A 21,115-nucleotide genomic window follows, 5' to 3' on the forward strand; every position below is an offset into this window, starting at 1 on the left:
CAACAAGCCGGAATATGTATATATGCATATAGTCGACAGAACTTTGTTCATATTTTCTTCTATTTTTTGTTTTTTTTTTTTTTTTTTAATGTCAGTGGAGAGCATAATAATTACGTTCATTGACTTTGCTAAGTAGCCAACTTTATGTTAATGTGATTTAGTTGAGTAAGGACGAGCGAGTCTCTGTGCCCAGAGTCTGGCATATTTTTACATACATTATTCAATGCACTGACTCAAGTGTGTCTGCACATTCGTGAAACAGGCTTGAATTATTTAGAATATTTAAGAGAGGACACTTTGAATTCCCTTTATGTGGCCAGCTTTGGGCTGTCCAATTAAAATACTTTACAACATATTCGTTGCTTATGAAATATTGTCGCAATATCTTAGAAACTTTGTAGACTTAATGCTCCAGTGGGCAAACTTAAAAGTTCAATGATACTTACGAAAAGCCTCATGTGGATTTGCGCTGTTTCTCTAAATTGATTTCTTTTTTATACTCATTCACGAAAGTGAATCAGTATATTGGTTTTGTGCAATGTCCGTCTTGCTGTCCGTCCGTCTGTCCGTCTGTCCGTCCGTCCGTCTGTCCGTCTGTCCGTCTGTCCGTATGAACGCAATCTATTTCGGCGCTATTGAAGCTAGAGACTTGAAATTTGGAACACATACTCGTGTATATCTCCGATTTATAAAGTGTTAAAATTTTCCCGATCCGCCCACTAGGGGCGTGGCAAATCGGAAAAACCTGTATATTCTACAGTATTAGAGCGAAACTTAACTACTAAATTGTTGATGGGATGTGAATGAGTATTCCGCAGTCGGTAACGCCCGACTGCAACGTTCTTACTTGTTTTTTTTATATTAAAGCAATAAAAAAAAAAAAGCAAACCAAAAAAAAAAAAAAAAACAATATTAAATTTATCAATATGAATAATGAAAATGAATATGTCAAATTTTTATATTTAAATTAACAAATCTTTTCATACCATCATTCATAAATATATATTGTGATATTATGTTAAAGAGCACATTAAAATTATATATATAAGGTATATTTAGCCAAAATTTTGTTTTTTTTACCCTTTCTCCAAAGGTTGTTCTTCATTTTTAGCCACTTTTATTATTAAAACATTTCTCTTCTGCCAGCTAACAAATTCTTTTTTCTGTCATTAAATAGTTATATTAAATTCTAACAAATATTTGCCTTCACTCGCTAACAATTTAATTAGCTCAAATTACGCCACAAGTCTGTGCGTATACGTAATAAATTTCGCATGCGTCAGGCACCATGCCTCAAGACTGGCGTAAAATAATGAAGTGAGACGGATTCGAAGCTGAAGGCTGAACACTGTTGCACGCACGCCTTATTGATTTTGTTAAGTTAGCTATTTTTGCATTGCTAATACGCCATGTAGTGCGCGTATTATTTAATGGCCGACCCATCGATTTATTTCGCTCTGGGCTCGGGCAATGTCAATATCAAAGGCACAGGCATAGGCCAGCCGCAGCACCACCGCCACCGCCAACGAAGCCCTATGACCGCAACGCCAGTGCATTCTTTAGATTGCCAGAAATATGCAGCAAAGCGAGCTAATTGAATTTGCACCACGGCACTGCGAATGCCAGGTATAAATGACGGATTGTCGCTGGCCGCTAATTGAAAACGACGCGAACAACGCAACGCGGCGTAGTTCAAAATTTGACAAACAATACAAATAAACGAGGCGTGCGCGATAGCACACATTTTTTTTGGGGATTGTATAACGAAAGAATCGAAACAAAACAAACAATTTCAGCAAAATGGTTGTTAACTTCAAAGTGTTTAAAAAATGTGCGCCGAACAACATGATCACGCTCTATATGAATAGGCGTGAGTTTGTGGATTCGGTGACACAGGTGGAACCAATCGGTAGGTGGTTATCGGTGGTTATGATGGATTATGATGAAACATAATAAAAACACACGCGAAGATCAGATCAAATATTACTCAGATCATTATTTGTTTGCTCGAGTTTTGTGTAACAAAGAAATAATTTATTAAGTGCTTCCATTTAAGTAAATATTATTTATAAAAGTCAAGAAATATTTCACAGTGGTAACAACTATAGGCGTGATATAGAAAAGTGTTTATATTTAAAGAAATATAACATAACACTGAATAAATATTTCAAAATAAAAAAAAAAAAATCATAAAATTGGTTTTTATTTTTTAATAAATATTACTGGAAAAGAATTAAAGAATTTTTAACTTAAAATAAAATTTAAGAATATATATAAAAAAAAAAAAAAAACAAAAAAATCAATTTTAAAATTGAAGTTGAATTTTAAATTATTTGCTTTTATTTTTTAAAACGATTTTTAATGCTTAAAATCAAAAAATAAAAAATATTGTAAAACAAATTTCTATAAATTCAATTTTAACAATTTTTTCTTAAAATAAATAATGATCATTTATTACTAACTCATAATTTGTAGATTTTATAAAAGTCAATCAAGCGTAATTAAGCTTCAAATTTCCATGTTTTATTCAACTTCTGAATTTCTTAAGTCCATACAGATAGTAAGGAAATAAAGCCTTATATATTTGACAATATATTCATGGATTGATTATATAGCTCTAGGCATAATGATTATCCACTAGATTTTAGATAGAATTAACGATTTCACCTAAGCATACGTACAAGACTTAATCAGTTGATCTGGTTGGGCTTTAATTAAATTACGTTCTAATTTATGCAATGGGGCAGAGGCAGCTGTGGCAGCCACAAAGCTGCTTATTAGTTACGTGTTAATTGTTCGAGCGTGGAATAGTTGGCCGAAACACGTGTCGGGGCGTGGCCGTGGTGGTGGGCGTATTTCCGGTCAGGTCTAGTCCAATTAATTTCGCATGTCCATTTGCAGATGGCATCATTGTGCTGGACGATGAGTACGTGCGACAGAATCGCAAGATCTTCGTGCAGCTCGTCTGCAACTTTCGGTACGGACGCGAGGATGATGAAATGATTGGATTGCGTTTCCAGAAGGAGCTGACGCTCGTCTCGCAGCAGGTGTACCCGCAACAGAAGCAGGACATCCAGCTGACCAAGATGCAGGAGCGTCTGCTCAAGAAGCTCGGCTCCAATGCCATCCCCTTTGTCATGCAAATGCCCACCAGCTCACCCGCCTCGGTGGTGCTGCAGCAGAAGGCCAGCGACGAGAGCCAGCCCTGTGGTGTGCAGTACTTCGTGAAGGTCTTTACGGGCGACAACGATTGCGATCGCTCGCATCGTCGCAGCACCATCAATCTGGGCATACGCAAGGTGCAGTATGCACCCACCAAGCAGGGCTTGCAGCCGTGCACAGTGGTGCGCAAGGACTTCCTGCTGTCGCCCGGAGAGCTGGAGCTGGAGGTGACCCTGGACAAGCAGCTCTACCATCATGGCGAGAAGATATCGGTGAACATTTGCGTGCGCAATAACTCGAACAAGGTTGTGAAGAAGATCAAGGCCATGGTGCAGCAGGGCGTCGATGTGGTACTCTTCCAGAATGGACAGTTCCGCAACACGATTGCCTTCATGGAGACCAGCGAGGGTTGCCCACTGAATCCGGGCTCCAGCCTGCAGAAGGTCATGTATCTGGTGCCCACGCTGGTGGCCAACTGCGATCGCGCTGGCATTGCCGTCGAGGGCGACATCAAACGCAAGGACACCGCACTGGCCTCCACCACACTGTAAGCTGAAGAACACCCAAAGGTCCTGCCAGCACTTCAACTTTAATTTTGACATTCACAGCATTGCCAGTCAGGATGCTCGCGATGCCTTCGGCATCATTGTTTCCTATGCGGTCAAGGTGAAGCTCTTCCTGGGCGCTCTGGGCGGCGAGCTATGCGCCGAGCTGCCCTTCATACTCATGCATCCCAAGGTAGTTATTACCAAAAACCAAACAATAAACCAAATCGATAACATTCTCTCCCTCTCTTTCTCTCTCTCTCTCTCTCTCTGTCTCTCATACAGCCCAGCCGCAAGGCTCAGTTGGAAGCTGAAGGCTCCGTTGAGGCCTAAGCCAAAAAAAAAATGCAGCTACCTCCACCAAAAACGAATACAAAGTGCATATATTTATTTAGAAAGAATAAAACTTAATCAAACTGTTATATGGTATTATTAACAAACAAAACTAAACAAAGCTGATGTTGCTGAAATGTTCTGAAGTCTGCAGTCGTCGTAACTTTTCGTAAACTAACAAACCTATTTTCAATATATGTGTGTATGTGTATGTAATCGCTATAAATACAACTTATATTTTATGTTATCAATCAAAATCAATAAAAAAAAAATTTCCTGTGAATAAGAGTTTTAAGCAGCTAAAGAATTCGAATGTGAAATAAAAATGGATTCAAATTTGCTTCCTTTTTAAGCCAGAAAATAAAAGTCAAATATTTACAGGTATATATAGGTATATAGGTAGAGCCAGTAATAATTATACTGGAAATGTGAGCGGCAATTAAAATCTTAAAAAATTTGATTCCATTGCAAACATGTATACGAATTTCCCAAAAGCTTTAGATATAGAGATTAGTCGCAGTAAAAGTATCACTCCACTATTTTTATTTTCTAGCTATAAACAACTATTTATTTACTTTATTTATTTAGTCACTCGGCTCCGCACACACCCATTTCAATTATGTTGTCAAAATGTTAAGCCACTTATAATATTTTTTTTTTTTTTTGGCTGATAACAGCAGTTGCTAGTGCAATTAGGTTTCTCGGGTCTAACTATATTTATGTTACACCTCGTTTAATCAAGTCAAGATAAGCTAATCGAGTGGCACACAAAGGCAGAGGCGAGTAATTAATGCATTCAAGGTCTACATAGCTCAATATTTTTACCTGCTGTTGTAATTAAACATTCGATTGGCATTTAGAACTGCCAATTGCTATTGAATTTGCGTAAAGTGCCAGCCGCATCGATGCATTGGTTTACTTTAATTTGGCTGATGTTGCGAGGCAGAGATTAATTGAAATACAGGTAGCCGCAAAAGTAAACATTGCGATTAGCATATAGCATATTGATTTTGGCAGCCTGGCCAATATGTTGCATTATAAACAAGGGGCATATTAATTCCATATGCAGCAGTTGCACTCGCAGTTGCAGTTGCACTTGCATTTGCTTGCCAAAATGCACTTGAATAAATGCATAATCTCCAGCAATTCTCATGTTGAGCTACCGACCCATGTGGCATCTGTGGTGGAATTATACATAATCCATTCTGGCGAAGCATGTGTTTGCTTCTCTGTGTGTGGTTAAGTGTTTACCGTAATAATGCGTTTTGTTGCTAGGCTTGGCAACCAAGTTATAATTGCAATCAGGATAGTGTAATGATGCATAGTTGAGAATCGAAATCGAATGGCGTACAATCATGAATTTAACAATTTGGATGAAGTTGAAGTAAGTAAGTAAGTATAGTTAAGTAATTTTGAGTATAACAGTTATAAGTTATAGCACTTGTCAAGCAAAATGAAGACAGTTAAAAATGAAGACTGATTAAGTAAAACTGATAGGGGGCTAAGATATTTTCGGTAGCCAAAAGAATTACTAACAATTATTGCTTTGAAGAATATAACTTTTTAATGTATAACAGTTGATAAATATCATTATCATTGTTAAGTAGAAGATGTTAACAAAATAACAGTCGCTAAGTATTCTTATTGCGAAGTATAAAAAATTGTCCATTATAACTGTTTTCATGTTTTCAGTTGTTGAATATTACATTCGAATAACAGTTTCTAGGCTCAACTCATATAACAGCTGCTATATAATCAGTTGCTAAGTATAACAGTTGTTGATTATATAAGTTGTTGTACCGATTGCCTAAGTAGCTACAAACTTAATGAAGAATCCAATTTATATTATAATTTTCGCACTCAAATTCGATCATAAAACTCTGATAATTACCATTAAATTCGCTTTGTCTGAGGGCATTGTCGTCTGTTGCCAGTTACTTATGAGTAAGCTTTTAGACTACCGCTAATCGTGCCATTGATAAGCATGGTAACCCTGAAATCCTATCAGACTTGTTGAGTTTCATGGAGTGCATGGCTCGCACATCTGGCCAACCGCGGCTATGCATAGACTAATAAATTTCGAGAGGGCCATTAAAAGTGAGTAATAAAAAAAAAAATAAAATAAAACAGATTATAGTTAAACTGCGATTATTGCATACGAAAAGAGAGAGAGAGAGAGAGAGAGAGGCCTAGCTGCGATTAAGCAATATTAGAATAGTTAACAAACTAAAATTGGCTTTCATTGAAGGCATTTCGAATGCAGACGTCGCGATGTGCTGTCGCTGCTGTGGAGTGACCCAACAGAAGGCCTGGGTCTTTGGCCTTGGAGTACTGTTTGCCGTATCGGGTCTATTTTTTATAATCTGGTGGCCCGATATAATCGATGATATTGTTATGAAGGCAGGTTGATCTCGAATTTCTCTGCATATGCATTCTAATACATACTTGGACACTTACACACTTAGTCTCTGCCCCTGACGCCGACATCGAAGACATTTGACAAATGGGAACAGCTGCCCATACCCGTCTATATGAAAATGTATCTGTGGAACTGGACGAACGCGGAGGAGGTAAAGTTGCATGGCGTTAAGCCAAATTTCCAACAGGTCGGACCGTATGTCTACCGCGAGGAGCGCCTGAAAATGGATTTGCAGTGGCATGCGAACAATACAGTTACGTTCAAGCCGCGTCGCACCTGGTTCTGGGAGGAGCAAATGTCCGGGGGCAAGCAAACAGACCTGGTCACTGTGCCTCATCTGCCATCCATTGTGAGTACTCCCAGCGAAAGTGCCAAAAGAAATGTAATACCTATAGACGATACTCATTGCATTTCAGGCTGCGGCGGCTTCCATACGCGATAGTCTCAAGCCAATTAAAGCGGGTTTCAACATTGCCCTCAATGCCAACGGCGGTGCACTGTATGTGACCCACACGGCCAGCGAGTGGCTCTTCGATGGTTTCTACGATGAGTTTTTGCATTATGCCATGTCCTTGAACAATCCCTTGGTGCCGCCAGTGGAGACAGACCAATTCGCGTGGTTTCTGAATCGAAACAACTCGGAGAATTTTGAGGGCGTCTTCACCGTGCACACGGGCGTCGGCTCAATCAAAGAAATGGGCGAAATTAAATTCTGGAATGGTGTCAATCATACGGGCTGGTATGAGGGTGAGTGCGGACGCCTGAATGGCAGCACCTCAGACCTCTTTGTGCCCGATGAGCCGAAGGAAAAGGCGCTTACCATATACATAACCGATACTTGTCGCATTATCAATTTGGAGTACACGGGTCAGAGCTACGAGATTGAGGGCATTCAGGGCTGGAAGTACGAGGTGACGCCACACACCTTTGATAATGGACAACGAAATGGAAACATGAAATGCTATTGTCCCGTCGACAGGCAGCCCAATAATTGTCCAGCCTCGGGCGCCACCGATTTGGGCCCCTGTGGCGATGGGGCGCCAATGTATCTCTCGGCAGATCATTTCATGTACGCGGACGAGAGTTATTCGAGCACTGTAAATGGCTTTCAGCCGGACTACGAGCGTCACAATTTCTTCATCATAATGGAGCGCAAAATGGGTGTTCCTCTAGAGGTGAATGCAGCTGTCATGATCTCACTCCTAATCGAGCCGGATAAGGACATTGAGTGAGTTTGGAATCTATTTATAGAGATATTTCAGAGGTACCTAAACCATGTAATTTAACACACACAGCATCTTGAAGGGCATCCCGTCCTTCTATGCGCCACTCTTCACATCCTCCAGCTCAGCTGTTATCAACAAAGAACTGGCCGCAGAGCTGAAGGTAAATATATGGCACTTAAGTTCCCTTGCAGCTCATTCATGACATTTCTTTATAGCTGGCTCTAAATCTACCTTCGATTGGATGCTATACGGGCATTGGTTTTCTCTGCTTGGGCTGCATCCTTTTGGCTGTAGGAATTTTCCTCACCCTCAAACGCAAGTGGTATGGTCAGGCAGCCGCTGATAAGTTGGCGCTTATCAATTCCGATACGCAGCACACAAATGACTCAATTAGAGCTGACCAATAAAAAGGCAATTAAGCTAATCCAAAAAGCTGCGGACTCTTTTCAAGCAATATTTATACGACAAATAGAGCAAATGTGATTTTTCGGTTGTGACTTGTTTATTTATTTTTCTAAATTTACAAATAATTATTATTATAAAAATAAAATTAAATTTGATAAATTATGGAACAGCAATTTAATAAACCTTTAAAGTAATTTTATTTTATGAAGAGAGATTAAAATGGTATTTTCTCTTCTTTATTTCTATTTCTATTTTTCTACTCATGGAAGAGAAATTTTTATATTTATTTATTATTTATATTGGTATCATTTAACCAAAGAAAATCAATATTTCAAATAAAAACGCTCTCTAAAAGGTATGTCTTTGTGATGTTATTGCTGCTGAGTACGAAGTGTCTTTATCATAGGTTGGATAGAAATAGTGCTACATAAACACAGGCGACAGTAGAAACCCCAATAGTGGTCTTTATAGGCATGGCCAAGCAGAGACAAAACCTTTAGCCAGCCCATAGCTATGCAGCATTTAGATATCAATTTACTCACAGGTGGCAAATCTAAAAATAGACAAGAGTGGCTGATTAACCTAGTGATCAAATTAGTCGCTATCAGCTTAAAGCAATGAATACTATAAAGAAACTTAGCATCTACTTAGAACAACAATTTTGCTTAACCGATTAAAAGAATATCGCAAATACATACATATAGTATATGTGTTAATCAAATTCTAATTATTTGTACACGCAATGGCAACTTTCCCAATCAGTTGCAAAATGTGTTGCGACTGCTGCAGTGTGCGCCAACAGAAGCTCTGGGTCTTTGGCCTGGGCGGCTTTTTGCTGTTAGTGGGAACTGCTTTGCTTTCGGCCTGGCCCAGCTTGTGTCGTCAATTGGTGCGTGGCCTGCTGCCATTGGCTCCCAACTCCTTCATATACAAGTCCTGGGTGACGACACCGACACCGGCGTTTACAACGTTCTATCTCTTCAATTGGACCAATCCGGAGGACTTAAATAATGCTGCAGTGAAACCGAATTTCGAACAGCTGGGCCCCTACACGTTCAGCGACTATAAGGAGAAAGTGGACCTGGTGTGGCAGCAGCCGGAGGTTACCTATTACGGACGTCGAGTCTGGCATTTTTTGCCAGAAAAATCAAATGGCAGTCTAGACGATGTCATTGTGACGCCGCACTTTCCAACACTGGTGAGTAGAATTGAAAAAGAATATGTTGGGGTGAATTGGACTTTGAGCACAATTATTGTGAGCATGTTTTAGGTCTATATAAACAGTTAAATTTGATATCTTTTCTAACATAAAAAATGGTTTTAAATAATATAAATAATATATAATATTATTCTGAAGTCTCAAAAATAACATGAAATATTTTACTTATGCTACAGTTCCTTAATGAATTGATATCTTACTTTAAATTTAACATCTATTTATTTAATTTTCGGCAATCTTTAATTGCTGAATGCACTAACAAAATTTCTTTAAATATTGAATTTTTCTATGTGATGCCAAGGCAAAAATGTCAGCATTACGTTAGTGTCATTCCCCCTAAATATGCCTATTTTAGTTATCCCTGTCTGCTATTTTTACACAAAATATGTATTTATTTATCGCGAAAACTGCAGACGGCCGCCCGCTATGTGCGCAGAAAGCGTCGCACGCTGCGCAAGATTATGAACTTTGCGCTGAATCGTGAGGGTGGTGGCACCTACATGAGACATACGGCCGGACAATGGCTATTCGATGGGTTTTACGACTCGCTTATTGACTTTGTTGAGCGTCTGCACTCGCCGCTATTGCCCATATTTAGCGACCATTTCGGCTGGTTCTATCAGCGCAACAATTCGAAGACGGCCGAGGGAAATTTCACAATACACACGGGTCGGGGTGATCTCAGTTGGATGGGCGAGCTGCAGATGTGGAATGGCAGCGTCCATACGGGCTACTACGAGGGCGAGTGCGGCAAGGTCAATGGCAGCACGGGTGAGCTGTGGGCGCCGGGTCGCCAGTGGCACGAGACAATTTCCATATTTTTGCCAGATGCAGCGCGCTACATAAATCTGTACAGCATGGCGAATGTCACAGTTGAGGGCATCGCTGCCTGGCGCTACGAGACCAGCCAGCTGAGCTTCGACAACGGCCAACTGGCGCCGGATACGAAATGTTTTTGTGTTGCCAAACACGAATGTCCACTGAATGGTGTGCTAGATTTCTCACCAGTCGCCAAGCGCGGACCCATTTACGTATCGCATCCGCACTTCTACATGACCGATGAGTACTATAGAAGAAATACGACGGGCCTACGCCCAAATCCCGCAGAGCATGGCATGTATGTGGTAATGGAACCGACACTGGGCATACCACTAAGCCTGAAGGGACAAGTTATGATCAGTGCGCTAGTGCAGCGGGACGAGGCTATCGAGTGAGTATATTTGCATATTTGTTCTATATGCTAACCATCTATCTGTGACACATATCTAGGTTTCATATATGATGCTATATTTGCATACTATTGTATGTCTACAAAGTATATTCGGCATATGGCCAAGTTTTTCATATGTCACATTAAATATTCTAATTTCTATTTGGGTTTGCATTTCTCTCCCTTTCATTGTCCCCGATACTGTTAGGATCATAGAATATAAGAGAATTGCGAGAGTTTTCCTGCATACTTTTTTATTATTTTTAATGGAATATACAGTTATGTAGATTGATTTCATAGCCACTCAACATACACAACATAAACAAATTTTCAATTTAGTTATTATATTTAAATTCTTAACAAAACAATAAATTAGTAGTAGGTATAAAAACCTAATTTTCTTAGTTTTATCAATTTTCATGAAACAAATAGTTATTAATTACACTTTAAGTATTTTTTGTTTGCCGGTCAGGTTCATGTGTGTTGAAATATTATGATTTGTTTATTTATTTTATTTTTTTAATATTTATTATTTATATTATTTTTTTTTATTTTTTTTAATTTTAAATATATTATAAAATTATCCACATTGAATTTGTAGCCAATTAATTATTTAAATATTCCATATTCTCAAATCTAATAACAAACTATAATTTTTTAATAATTATTTATTAGTGAAATTTTAAACTTGTATTTTTTTGTTAGTTTTTATACATATTTCAGTATATTCTAATATTTTCTACACACAATTTTAACTTTCAGCTTGCTTAGGGATATTGCTTATGATCACTATGCTCCGCTCTTTACAATTCAACTTTACGCCGACCTGACTGATGATCTGATCGGCCTGCTCAAGGTCAGTTCTAACATCATAGCTCTCTCTCTCTCTCATCGAGCTTTCTCTTTTCACTCAATGCCTTCAATTCCATTCCAGCTGAGCTTAAGTCTGCCCGCCATAGGTCAATTTATAGGTCTGGCTCTGCTGCTCATTGCCATCGTCATGCTAATCGTAGGCATCATTGTGAGTAAGCAGCATAAATGGCACAAAGAGTGCGAAATTGAAGCCAATGAACCAGTGCCAGCACTTGAGAGTGGCGAAGTCGTTGACAGCTGATATTGATAAGATGTCTAACCTCATATTTTGGTTTTCTATGTGATAAAGACTGCTCTTGTTATAATATTGGGTGCAGAAATGATTATATTAGGTTATTATTAATAAAAAATGTGCGCCATTAAAATGAGTTTCTGCTGAACACAAATTGGCGTGCTGCTGTTTGTTTTTGGGCAATTGGGCCTTGAGGTGTTGGCCAGCTGCGCTCGTCTAGAATTACACGAAATTATGGCCTCTCAGATATGCTAAAATTTATTAATATGTTAATAATTGTATTTTATTTTTTGTGAGTGTATGAGTGTTGATGTGTGTGTGTGGTGCCTGGTGGTACAGAGGCAAAAGCCTTGAGCACGTAAGCTGCATGCTTTACGGCGTACGAACTCTTTCACCTAGGCATACTCACACACACACATACATAACCAACCAAATTGCTAACTGGAAATTCGAAAAATGCCAACAGAATATTATAAGCGGCTAATTTATATGCGCCTGGCACGCAAACTTACGTTTTGCACACACATTGTTGTCGAAGAACTCACACACACATACGGAGAGAGAGAGAGAGAGAGAGAGAGAGAGACAGAGACCGAGGCTGGCTTAGAAAGCGCAGGAAGTGGGTGGCGTAGCAGCTTAAACAATGTATGAAAATATGAAAATTATATGGCAGCAAATATGTGTTGGCCATACTTTAATAAATACACACAAGTTATGATTAAGCGCCGCACAGGAACACAAAGAAAAATGTTATGAGAAAAGTTGCTGCTGAAAAGGATTTAAAAATATAATTCATTTTGTTTTTTAAGACTTTTTTATTCAAATTCAGTTATAGATTCTAAGCGCTGTGCTGACAGAAATTCTATAATAAAACGCTAGACTAAACGAAAATGTTTAGATTCTGAAAAAGCTCATCAGATTTTCATGCTTCATATTCATTATCATTAAATTTGTATAAAATTTAGTTTATAAATTCAAGCAAATAATTTAATCAAAAATTTTATTGGAATTTTCTGTGGCGATGCAATTTATTTCACTTGAGAGCAGCAAACATACTGTGCCAAATGCCTGCACAAATATGATATACATTTATTTATTTAGACACATGCACTGGCACTTAAGGCCAAACATTATTTATCAACTCGAATCGCATCGGATTGGTTTGATTTGCAATTGCTTTTTCATTTGCTTAGCATATTTATATCATTTTGATGAACAATTTGGGACAGCTAACTGATTTACACATAATTTTCTATGGTTCAGTTGATTTATGTATTTAGATTAATGAAGGATTGGGAAAATTCTCGTTTGGCAAAAACTTTAGCAACTATTGGGAGATGCCTCAGATAAAAAAGATGGTGTCGAAGGATGAGTTAAACAAAATTAATATTAAATTGAAAGACATTTTGGCGCACGTGTTAAATAGAGCGTATAAAAATATAAAAGTAATTAATTAAATATATTACTTCAAATTATGAATTTATTAAAATAAGTTAAATTTGTTATTATGTACATTTGTATTATTTATTTATTTATTTTTTTTCTATCCAAATTAAAAAGGGTCGAATCGTATTTATTTACATCTAATTTAATTATAAATTAAAAAAAAGACAATCATATATTAGTTTTATTTTATAAATATTTTTTTTTTTTATAAATTATATTTAGTAAGTTTTCTGCTACCTTAAGAGTCAACTTTATCTAGTTGTATATTTTCTATTTAAATACCTGAAATTGTCATTAAAAATCCAATGTATTACCTTAGGCAATGCCTTATTTTTCAGTTGCTTTGAGGCTTAATGTAAGCAAGCAACAGATCGAGCTACAGAGCAACTTCATTATTTTGTCAAAGCCGCCCACAAAAAAATATACTCCCGAAATGTATTTTGTATGCGTATGTGTGTGAGTATGTGTGTGTGTGTGCTGAGCATTTTTATGCATAAGCCAAATTCTATTGTTGTTGCTGTCGTTCCTGTTGCTGGCCAGCTCGTCAGCTCGACTGTTGTCCGTTTATGTCGCGAAAACTTTGGTGTCCTAATCTGCTGCCTGTCTTGCATACTAATTTGTTTGCTCTTGGTCTGTTCCGCTTTATAGGGCCGGCGAGTCTTACTCTTTTTGGATGCTTTCTTTGTCGCCTTTATGGTTTCTCCCTCTCTCTCTCTCTCTCTCTCGTTCTCTTTCTCTCTTTGTTGACAACCCATAGATTATGTTGTTGGTTTTGGCTTTTGTGTGTTGTGCAGACCAAAGCATGTTCTGGATGTCTGTATATGTATTTATACATACATAAATGTATATGTATGTATATATGTATGTATTTCTGTATATGTGCACCCTTGTATGTGTCTGTGTATGCTCTCTCAGTGTCATGCTCGTAGGGCTTATGCATTCAGTTTGGCTTGCGGCTCTGCTCTCCCTTGTCCCTGGACTCCATTGGCTTGGTTTCGTTTGTTTGGTTATGCTGCCCACTCCTCACTCTATAAAGCCTTGTTTAGCTGCTTAATTTTTTCCTTTGTCATGTTGACAGCCCTTCGACAGGGTCTTCTGCCTTGTTTTTGGTGCTTTTTTCTCTTCAGTTTATGTGTGAAGTGTTGCTCGGGTTCATTTTTCGCACAATTTAATGTTATTTAATTGGCATTTAAGTTTATGAAAATGTTTGTGTTTCAGCTGCTGTAGCGAATGGCCTTCAAACTGAGTTGGGAGAGAGGCCTAGCAAGTGTCCCAAATATGTCGAGGTCAGCTTTGATGTGGGTTATTCCGGCATCATGACGAATTTATTATTTCAGCAAAATGATTTTCTTGTGTGCGCCAAAAAGTATGCAACACATTTCGCAGCTCGCGAACCTCAATTAAAATAAAACGAATTGCAGTTAATTTTGGTTGAAATTTTTAAATGCAACGTTAACCACAATATGGCCTCACATATTTTACAATAAATCTTTGCGTTTTTCACTTTCTGTTTTTTTTTTTTTTTTTTTTCGTTGTTGCAGAATTGATGTTGCAATTTTCTATGTGTTATGCTGCAGCTGCCTGCGAGTTACATATGCGCACAAATTGTGCTGGCCTTTGGCGTCCGACAGGCGCCACAAAGTTGACAGTAGCACACAAATACATATCCACCCACACACACACAAACACACACATATACGGCTCGTAACTGAAATAAAAAGCAAAAAGAAACCAAAGAATTTAAGCCACCAAAGCAACAGCAAATGTTCGCTTGACAATGGTGGCAGATTTAAAAATTCAATTTGGAAAAGTCAAAGCGCGGAGTCCACGTGTAGATTCCATATAAAAATATATAAATAAAAGACAAAAAAAAAAAAAAAAAAAAAAAGCAATACATATGTACATACATATATAGATATATGTATATATGTTTATGCATTTGGTGTTACTGTAAAAATTGCCCATTTCATTGCATTTGCCACATGGGACTTGCGCTAGCAAATTATATAGTCTTTATTGTCTAACAGTTTTTTGGCGAATTTAGTACCGAAAATAAATTCAACTGCAAAAAAGAGTCAAAGAAAAATAACAAATAACTCGAAAATTTACAAAAAAATAAATAAAACAAAGAAATACAAGCTAGGCAGAAAATAGAAACTATACAAAGAAAAGATATATAAATAAATAATAAAACTTTACAAAAACCTAAAAACATCAGAAAATTGAAAATAAATACAAAAGTTAAATAAAATACAATAAAGTTAAAAGCAAAAATAATACAAATTGAATTAAATAAATAAATTAAATAAAAATATTCTAGAAAATTGCCAAGAAATAACCAAACCCCAGAGAATATTCGTAAAATTATAAACAAAGCAAAAATATAAATAAAAAAAAGTGCAAAGCAAAATGTCTATTGTGTGTGAATTGGTATGTATGCGAGGATAATGCTCGTATTTGCATATGTATGTGAACGTAATTTGTATTGACTTTTCGATCGTTTCTCTACTCATCTTTCCATCATACATCTCTCTCCCAAATGCTCAACAGAAAGCCAAAATGGAGAGAACAAAAGGCTCTTGATCAGAGCGTAATGAATCAAGTATAAAAAAAAATTAAAAATAGATATACAAACAAAAATTTATGTAAACATGTATATATTATAAAATATATCAAATAAATTTATATAAATAATAATTCAATTAAATAATAATGATTAATATATAATTTAATTACTATCTGTATTTCACCCTCTAGCGACTACAATTACAATTAGCATATGTTCAATTTCGACATCTGCCTGCATATTAAAACTGGCCATAATCTAACATCTGAGCTCAGCGACTTTTAATTATGTTCTCCAATGGCCGCAACAACAAATAATATATAATTTTGAACTTTGTGCACATGATTTTAGTTAATGCTCGTTTTGTTGCTAAATGTTTTGTGGACTCTGTCATTATTTTCGCGGCAGTTGGATGTGGAGAAAGCATTGTAATTAAAACTGCGCTCGGCTAACAAAACATAATTCAGCAGCTGCCAGAAATGTTGTTGTTATTGTTGTTGTTTGTTTGCATATGGTCGGGCAAATATAACGCATACGCCATGTGAGACGCAAAGTGCGTTTTAATTGCCGACGCGTGCTTTTATGAAGTGCACATAAAATGTCGGCCATAAACTCGCCCTTTGTCTGACCGCGCCAAGCCAAATGCAAATGAAATGCAGCTGCACATTTTTGCATAGAAGCCGTAAATTTCTGAAATTGTTATACTAAAGGCCGTGGGTCAACTTTAAAGAGCAGCTGGCGGCGAAGCTTATGTTGGCCAGAAGCCAAAGGCTATATCGAAATGGAAAGTCCAAAAATGGCAGCATTAACTGAAAACTGCTTCAGTTAATGCCGCTGCTAGTCCTGCTGCTGCTGCTGCTGCTGCTGTTGGAAAAACAATTTGCCAAAGGATAGAAACATTACAGCACGGGCCTAAGGCCATCGAGAGGAAGACACTCTGTGTGAGTGTGAGTGTGTGTGTGTGTGTATGCGTTATCGACTCGACGAGGGAGACACTTCTACTGGCTGCCCTCTGCTGACCAAGTTGACTGCATAAATTGCCGGCAAGCTGTCGTTGGGCAAACGAGCTGAGGCTTAGCGCCTGAAAGTGTGCAGCAGATTGCGTCTTGTTCCAGCATATGACTATGCATATTTGAAAGGCAATTTCTTGACGCACCAGCTCCATTGCCAGCGTATGCAAAGGCAATTTCATTCATGTTTACAGGCACTTTACAGTGCATCATGGCACCGGAATATACATACATACATATATGTATATACATTTGTCTATATGCGCATAATTGCATTTCACATCAATTTCCACAAAAAAAAAAAACCAACTCAACTGTGCCTTAGACATTATTTTACGCAAACTGTTGGCCTGCTCCACTGGCACTGGCAATGCGAACAGCTGCATCACAACACATTAAATCGCTCAATCGTTCATTTCGCTGCCAAACATTTCAATCAATTCAATCGCAAATTTCACTTCCGCATCCGCTGGGCCGCCTTCTGGCAAAATGCATGAAATGCATTTAACAACATTTTCACACTTATACCGCAGCATTTTATTAAATTCACATTAAATATACATACATATACATGTATATAGACGGCTGGCCGCCACCGCCAGACTGGCAGCTGCAGCAACCACCTCAGCAGACAAACCACCCAGCCACCCACTCAGCACCACCCTGTCAAAATGTCATTGCGAAAATCCATGAATGCTTACGTATCCGCTTATGCAGTTGCGCTACGCTTCGACTGGCAGGCGAGCGGGCGTTGATATTCCCGTGATAAGCGCGTATTCAGTTACGCAACACGACATTGCAATTATATATGTAAATACAGCACACATGCCACATGCTCTTACATAAGGCGGGATATGCATGCCACCGACCGGAGCGCATATAAATGTGACTACAAAACTACCTCTGTGTCGCCATTAAAGCTAAAGGCTTAACAGCTTAGAACAAATACGTTTAGCTACAACTCATTCGCTTTATGGATATGCATACACACAAAGCTTTAGAGTGTTTAGTATTTTAATACTTAAGCCTATTACATATTACCGACTAAATTATGTACAAAAAATATAAAATCATACAAAAAAAAATAAATAAATAAAATAAAAAATAAAAAAAATTTATGTTTGAATAAATTTTCAATAATCAAATAAAATGAGTTTGCTATTGCAATTATTGAGTGCAGAACAAGATATACTAAAATATTTTTTATTTATTTATATAATTATATGCTATTTAAAGTTTTTTTATTTTATAAGATATTTCAAACTCATTTAATTAAGTTTATGAAGTTAGCAATGAAATATAGCCAATATTTATATTAAATGCTTCTCAGATAGATCCCTCTTCAACAAATTGCTCATGAAACAATTGAAGCTCTGGGTTATATTGAATACTTTTTATTAATCTATAACCTGTCTTATTCCACTGTATAAACACATTTAATTGTACCCATTGCATTTAGTATTTACTCCTCTGCTCAGCCCCAAATCCATGTACTATTCTACACTGTTAATCTAATGAAATGAATACGCCTTGCCTTGTATTGTTTGGCCCACTGTAACTGTGCCACATTTAATAATGCCAATATGCAAATATAATATATACACCTAAATACATATATATATAATATGGTATGCAATTTAGATGGCTTGTGTCACGGCATATATCAGTTGGAAGCCCGTTTCAGTATCGCTCGTCTGAGCATCGCTGCTGAAATGAATGACGAAGGGCGGACGTGCGATTAGTTTGCTGCCAGCCAGGCCATTGCCACAATAATAGGTGGGCTGCAGCGCCTGATTATTGGCCACATATGAGTTGGGTATTAACAGATAGTCCGAAGCACGCCCCAAAGTGCGCACCGTACTGTGACAGTCCGTGTCGTAGCCAGGCCCAGGAGCATCATTGAATTTCGATAAAGCAAAGTGGTCTATCTTGTAGCTGTAAGGGGAATGAGATTTGACATTATATATGAGATGAGATGCGAGTTCAGTATGAGGTATTAAGTGAGATCATAGACCTTTGATTGAGGTTTCCTAATATAATTGTCCTTTAGTTTCTGCCTAAATTTCCAATTAAAAATTTCCCCATTCTCCAATCAGAATCTTACAATATATTTCAAAGTATGTGGTGTAAGAGCTTAATATAAACTTCCAAATAAATAATTCAAAATAAGATTTTTAGTTAAATTCTGTCAAACTTTTGAATGAACTTAAACTTATAAATTACTCAATTACTATTATATAATATGTTAGGAATTAGTTTAATATGTTATGAGATGAGGTGTCATTAGCCTTTCACTAAACTTTCCTACTGAGACTTCACGTCAGAGGTTGTCAAGCTTTCTGAATTAACTTTAATTTATCTTCCGCCAATGAAATACTTTCTAAGTTTGTTTCAGGCAATTCTCGATATATGAGTATAAGATGAAATAATAAATGAATCCATCGACCTGATTTTCACTTTACCGATTTCTTAAAAACTTTTGAATAAAATCTGTTCCTTAGATAAAAGTAGATCAGACGATCTAGCTTTCTTAATAAACTCCAATCAAAATCTCGCAAGTTTTTTTCCCCATTCTCTCTCACCTACACTTACCTGATTTCACGATCAGCCCCACCTGCCACACAGATGGCATACTTCATGTTGGCCATATAAACGCCGCCAGCGAAATTGAAGCTAACAATGCCGCCCGACGAGCTGCGCCAGTACTGATCACAGCCGAGTGGTGCCTGCAGTTCCAGATCCGCTGGCAAGGGTGCTGTCAGTGTCTGAAGCAGCTGAGCTGCCGGACCCCCAGCGGAGTTGGCCCCAAAAATGGTGCGTGGCAGCAAATTGCTGAGGAAGGGCAGCAGAGGTCGCACTGTCGGCAACTGGGGCGCATTGGCAGCGGCGGGCGCAGCTGCTGGCTGCTGCGTGTGCTGCTGCAGACACTCGATTTGTGTTAGCGTCAGCTGCCACGTGGACTGCGTCGAGTGGCTGGCCAAGTTGAAGTGCAGTTTGAGTGTCTGGCCGCGTTGCAGGTGCACGTACAAATGCTGTCCGTTGTTGCGGCCGCAGAGCTGAAAACGCTGCACCTGCACAAAATCGACGCACTCCAGCAGCTGCGTGCTGGCATTGAGTTTTGGCTGCGCCAGCTCCAAGCGCTCGAAATCGATGCGCACTTGACAGACCTGTGCGCTCCACGGCGCTACCTCATAGTGGCAGCTATCCAGCTTGGTCAGCTCCCCAGCTCCCGGATTTCGTATGACAATGCGCTTCTGCCGCACACTGGACCCCGAATTGCACTGCAGTTGACAGCGAACCCCAATCGAAGAGCTGACTAGCAGCAACAGCAGACACAAAGACTTCATGCTATTCCACTTATTTGATTTACTTTATCGAATGGCAGCACTGATTTAATTTGAAAATTTGGCATTCTTTTGGCTTTTATATATGATTCGTTATCAGCTTGCGGGCCAGATATCATACTATCGCCCACTGATATTGACATTCGCCATTGCCAGATAACAGATGTCTCCATACGCGATAATGGCTGGCCCGCCCAGCATCTGGGCCAATAGATGTCAGCAAGTTGTCAAGTTGTGAAATGTGCAAGAAACTTCATGAGTCAGCGAGTTTGTGAAGGAAACTAACTGTTTTAGATAGAAATTTTTAAAGAGTTTGTAGGGGACTGTGGGTTTACTCTAGAGATGATTTAAAAAGTAATAATTTATTGAAAATAATAAACAACGTTTTTTTTTTAAATATATATTTTAAAATGTTGTGGAAGAGGGACTTAGCAAGGACTGGAGTACGTGACATATCAAAATTGTTCCAATAATTTGTGTTAAATTTAGAAGAAAACTGATGTTTCTAGATGATATATATTTAGAGTTTTCTTCTACATAAAATACAAATTTTATCAAGAGTTCGGCTCTTGTTATTTTATTTTATTTGCATTATTTTTCTTTATTTGGAAGAAATGAATTTGTTTATTTAAAACTGTATTTATTTATAAAATCGAAAATCTCATAAATTCTATTTCATTTAATGTTTCGAAATTTTCTTCATCTCATTTCACACAACACTAACGAATATTTCATGACTAAAGATGAAAGTTTGCTGAAATTTGTGAGCCGCAATTGCTGTGCAGCGCTGGGGCAAGTATAAATAATAGTTATTTCATTTTGTGGGCTGGCATGCAAGCTAAGGCTTTTGCCATAAATACCTTTTATTAAGACATGCTTTAAATAAAAATTCATTGGCCAAACGCTTTATCAATAAATGCCATAAGCAAGTTTTACGCACATTTTATGACACTTGCAGACGCCCACACACACACACACACATACACACAATCCAATTGCTGCGGCTGCTGCCAGGCATTTATGACAGTCTTACACCTTTTATGACGCCAACACACACACACACATACACACGCACATCTCACCTCAGCGTGGCAAACAATAAAATGCCAGGCATTTATGTGCGCA

The 21,115-nt window shown here is 38.0% G+C and overlaps 4 protein-coding genes across 4 annotated transcripts; 3 read left to right on the plus strand and 1 right to left on the minus strand.

Moving 5' to 3' along the window:
• The first annotated feature begins 1,653 nt into the window (after window positions 1-1,653).
• Window positions 1,654-4,129, plus strand: LOC6577521 (phosrestin-2). Its single transcript, XM_002003450.4, has 4 exons — window positions 1,654-1,909; window positions 2,902-3,709; window positions 3,771-3,900; window positions 3,993-4,129. The coding sequence occupies exons 1-4, from the start codon at window positions 1,801-1,803 to the stop codon at window positions 4,038-4,040; spliced, it is 1,095 nt and encodes a 364-aa protein (XP_002003486.1). The 5' UTR covers window positions 1,654-1,800; the 3' UTR covers window positions 4,041-4,129.
• Window positions 4,130-6,288: 2,159 nt separating this feature from the next.
• On the plus strand, window positions 6,289-8,252 carry LOC6577522 (protein croquemort). Its single transcript, XM_032729141.2, has 5 exons — window positions 6,289-6,440; window positions 6,506-6,808; window positions 6,876-7,687; window positions 7,755-7,845; window positions 7,901-8,252. The coding sequence occupies exons 1-5, from the start codon at window positions 6,312-6,314 to the stop codon at window positions 8,090-8,092; spliced, it is 1,527 nt and encodes a 508-aa protein (XP_032585032.1). The 5' UTR covers window positions 6,289-6,311; the 3' UTR covers window positions 8,093-8,252.
• A 565-nt stretch (window positions 8,253-8,817) lies between these two features.
• Window positions 8,818-12,507, plus strand: LOC6577523 (protein croquemort). The gene is made up of 4 exons (XM_002003452.3): window positions 8,818-9,288; window positions 9,723-10,519; window positions 11,282-11,375; window positions 11,454-12,507. The coding sequence occupies exons 1-4, from the start codon at window positions 8,833-8,835 to the stop codon at window positions 11,631-11,633; spliced, it is 1,527 nt and encodes a 508-aa protein (XP_002003488.2). The 5' UTR covers window positions 8,818-8,832; the 3' UTR covers window positions 11,634-12,507.
• Window positions 12,508-18,181: 5,674 nt separating this feature from the next.
• Window positions 18,182-20,039, minus strand: LOC6577524. The gene is made up of 2 exons (XM_002003453.3): window positions 19,239-20,039; window positions 18,182-18,581 (listed from the first exon to the last, which is right to left on the minus strand). Exons 1-2 carry the CDS (start codon window positions 19,991-19,993, stop codon window positions 18,284-18,286), a joined length of 1,053 nt encoding a protein of 350 aa, XP_002003489.1. The 5' UTR covers window positions 19,994-20,039; the 3' UTR covers window positions 18,182-18,283.
• Window positions 20,040-21,115: the final 1,076 nt, after the last annotated feature.

Source organism: Drosophila mojavensis, unplaced genomic scaffold (genome assembly GCF_018153725.1).
Source record: "Drosophila mojavensis isolate 15081-1352.22 unplaced genomic scaffold, ASM1815372v1 contig_36, whole genome shotgun sequence".
Classification (NCBI taxonomy): domain Eukaryota; kingdom Metazoa; phylum Arthropoda; class Insecta; order Diptera; family Drosophilidae; genus Drosophila; species Drosophila mojavensis.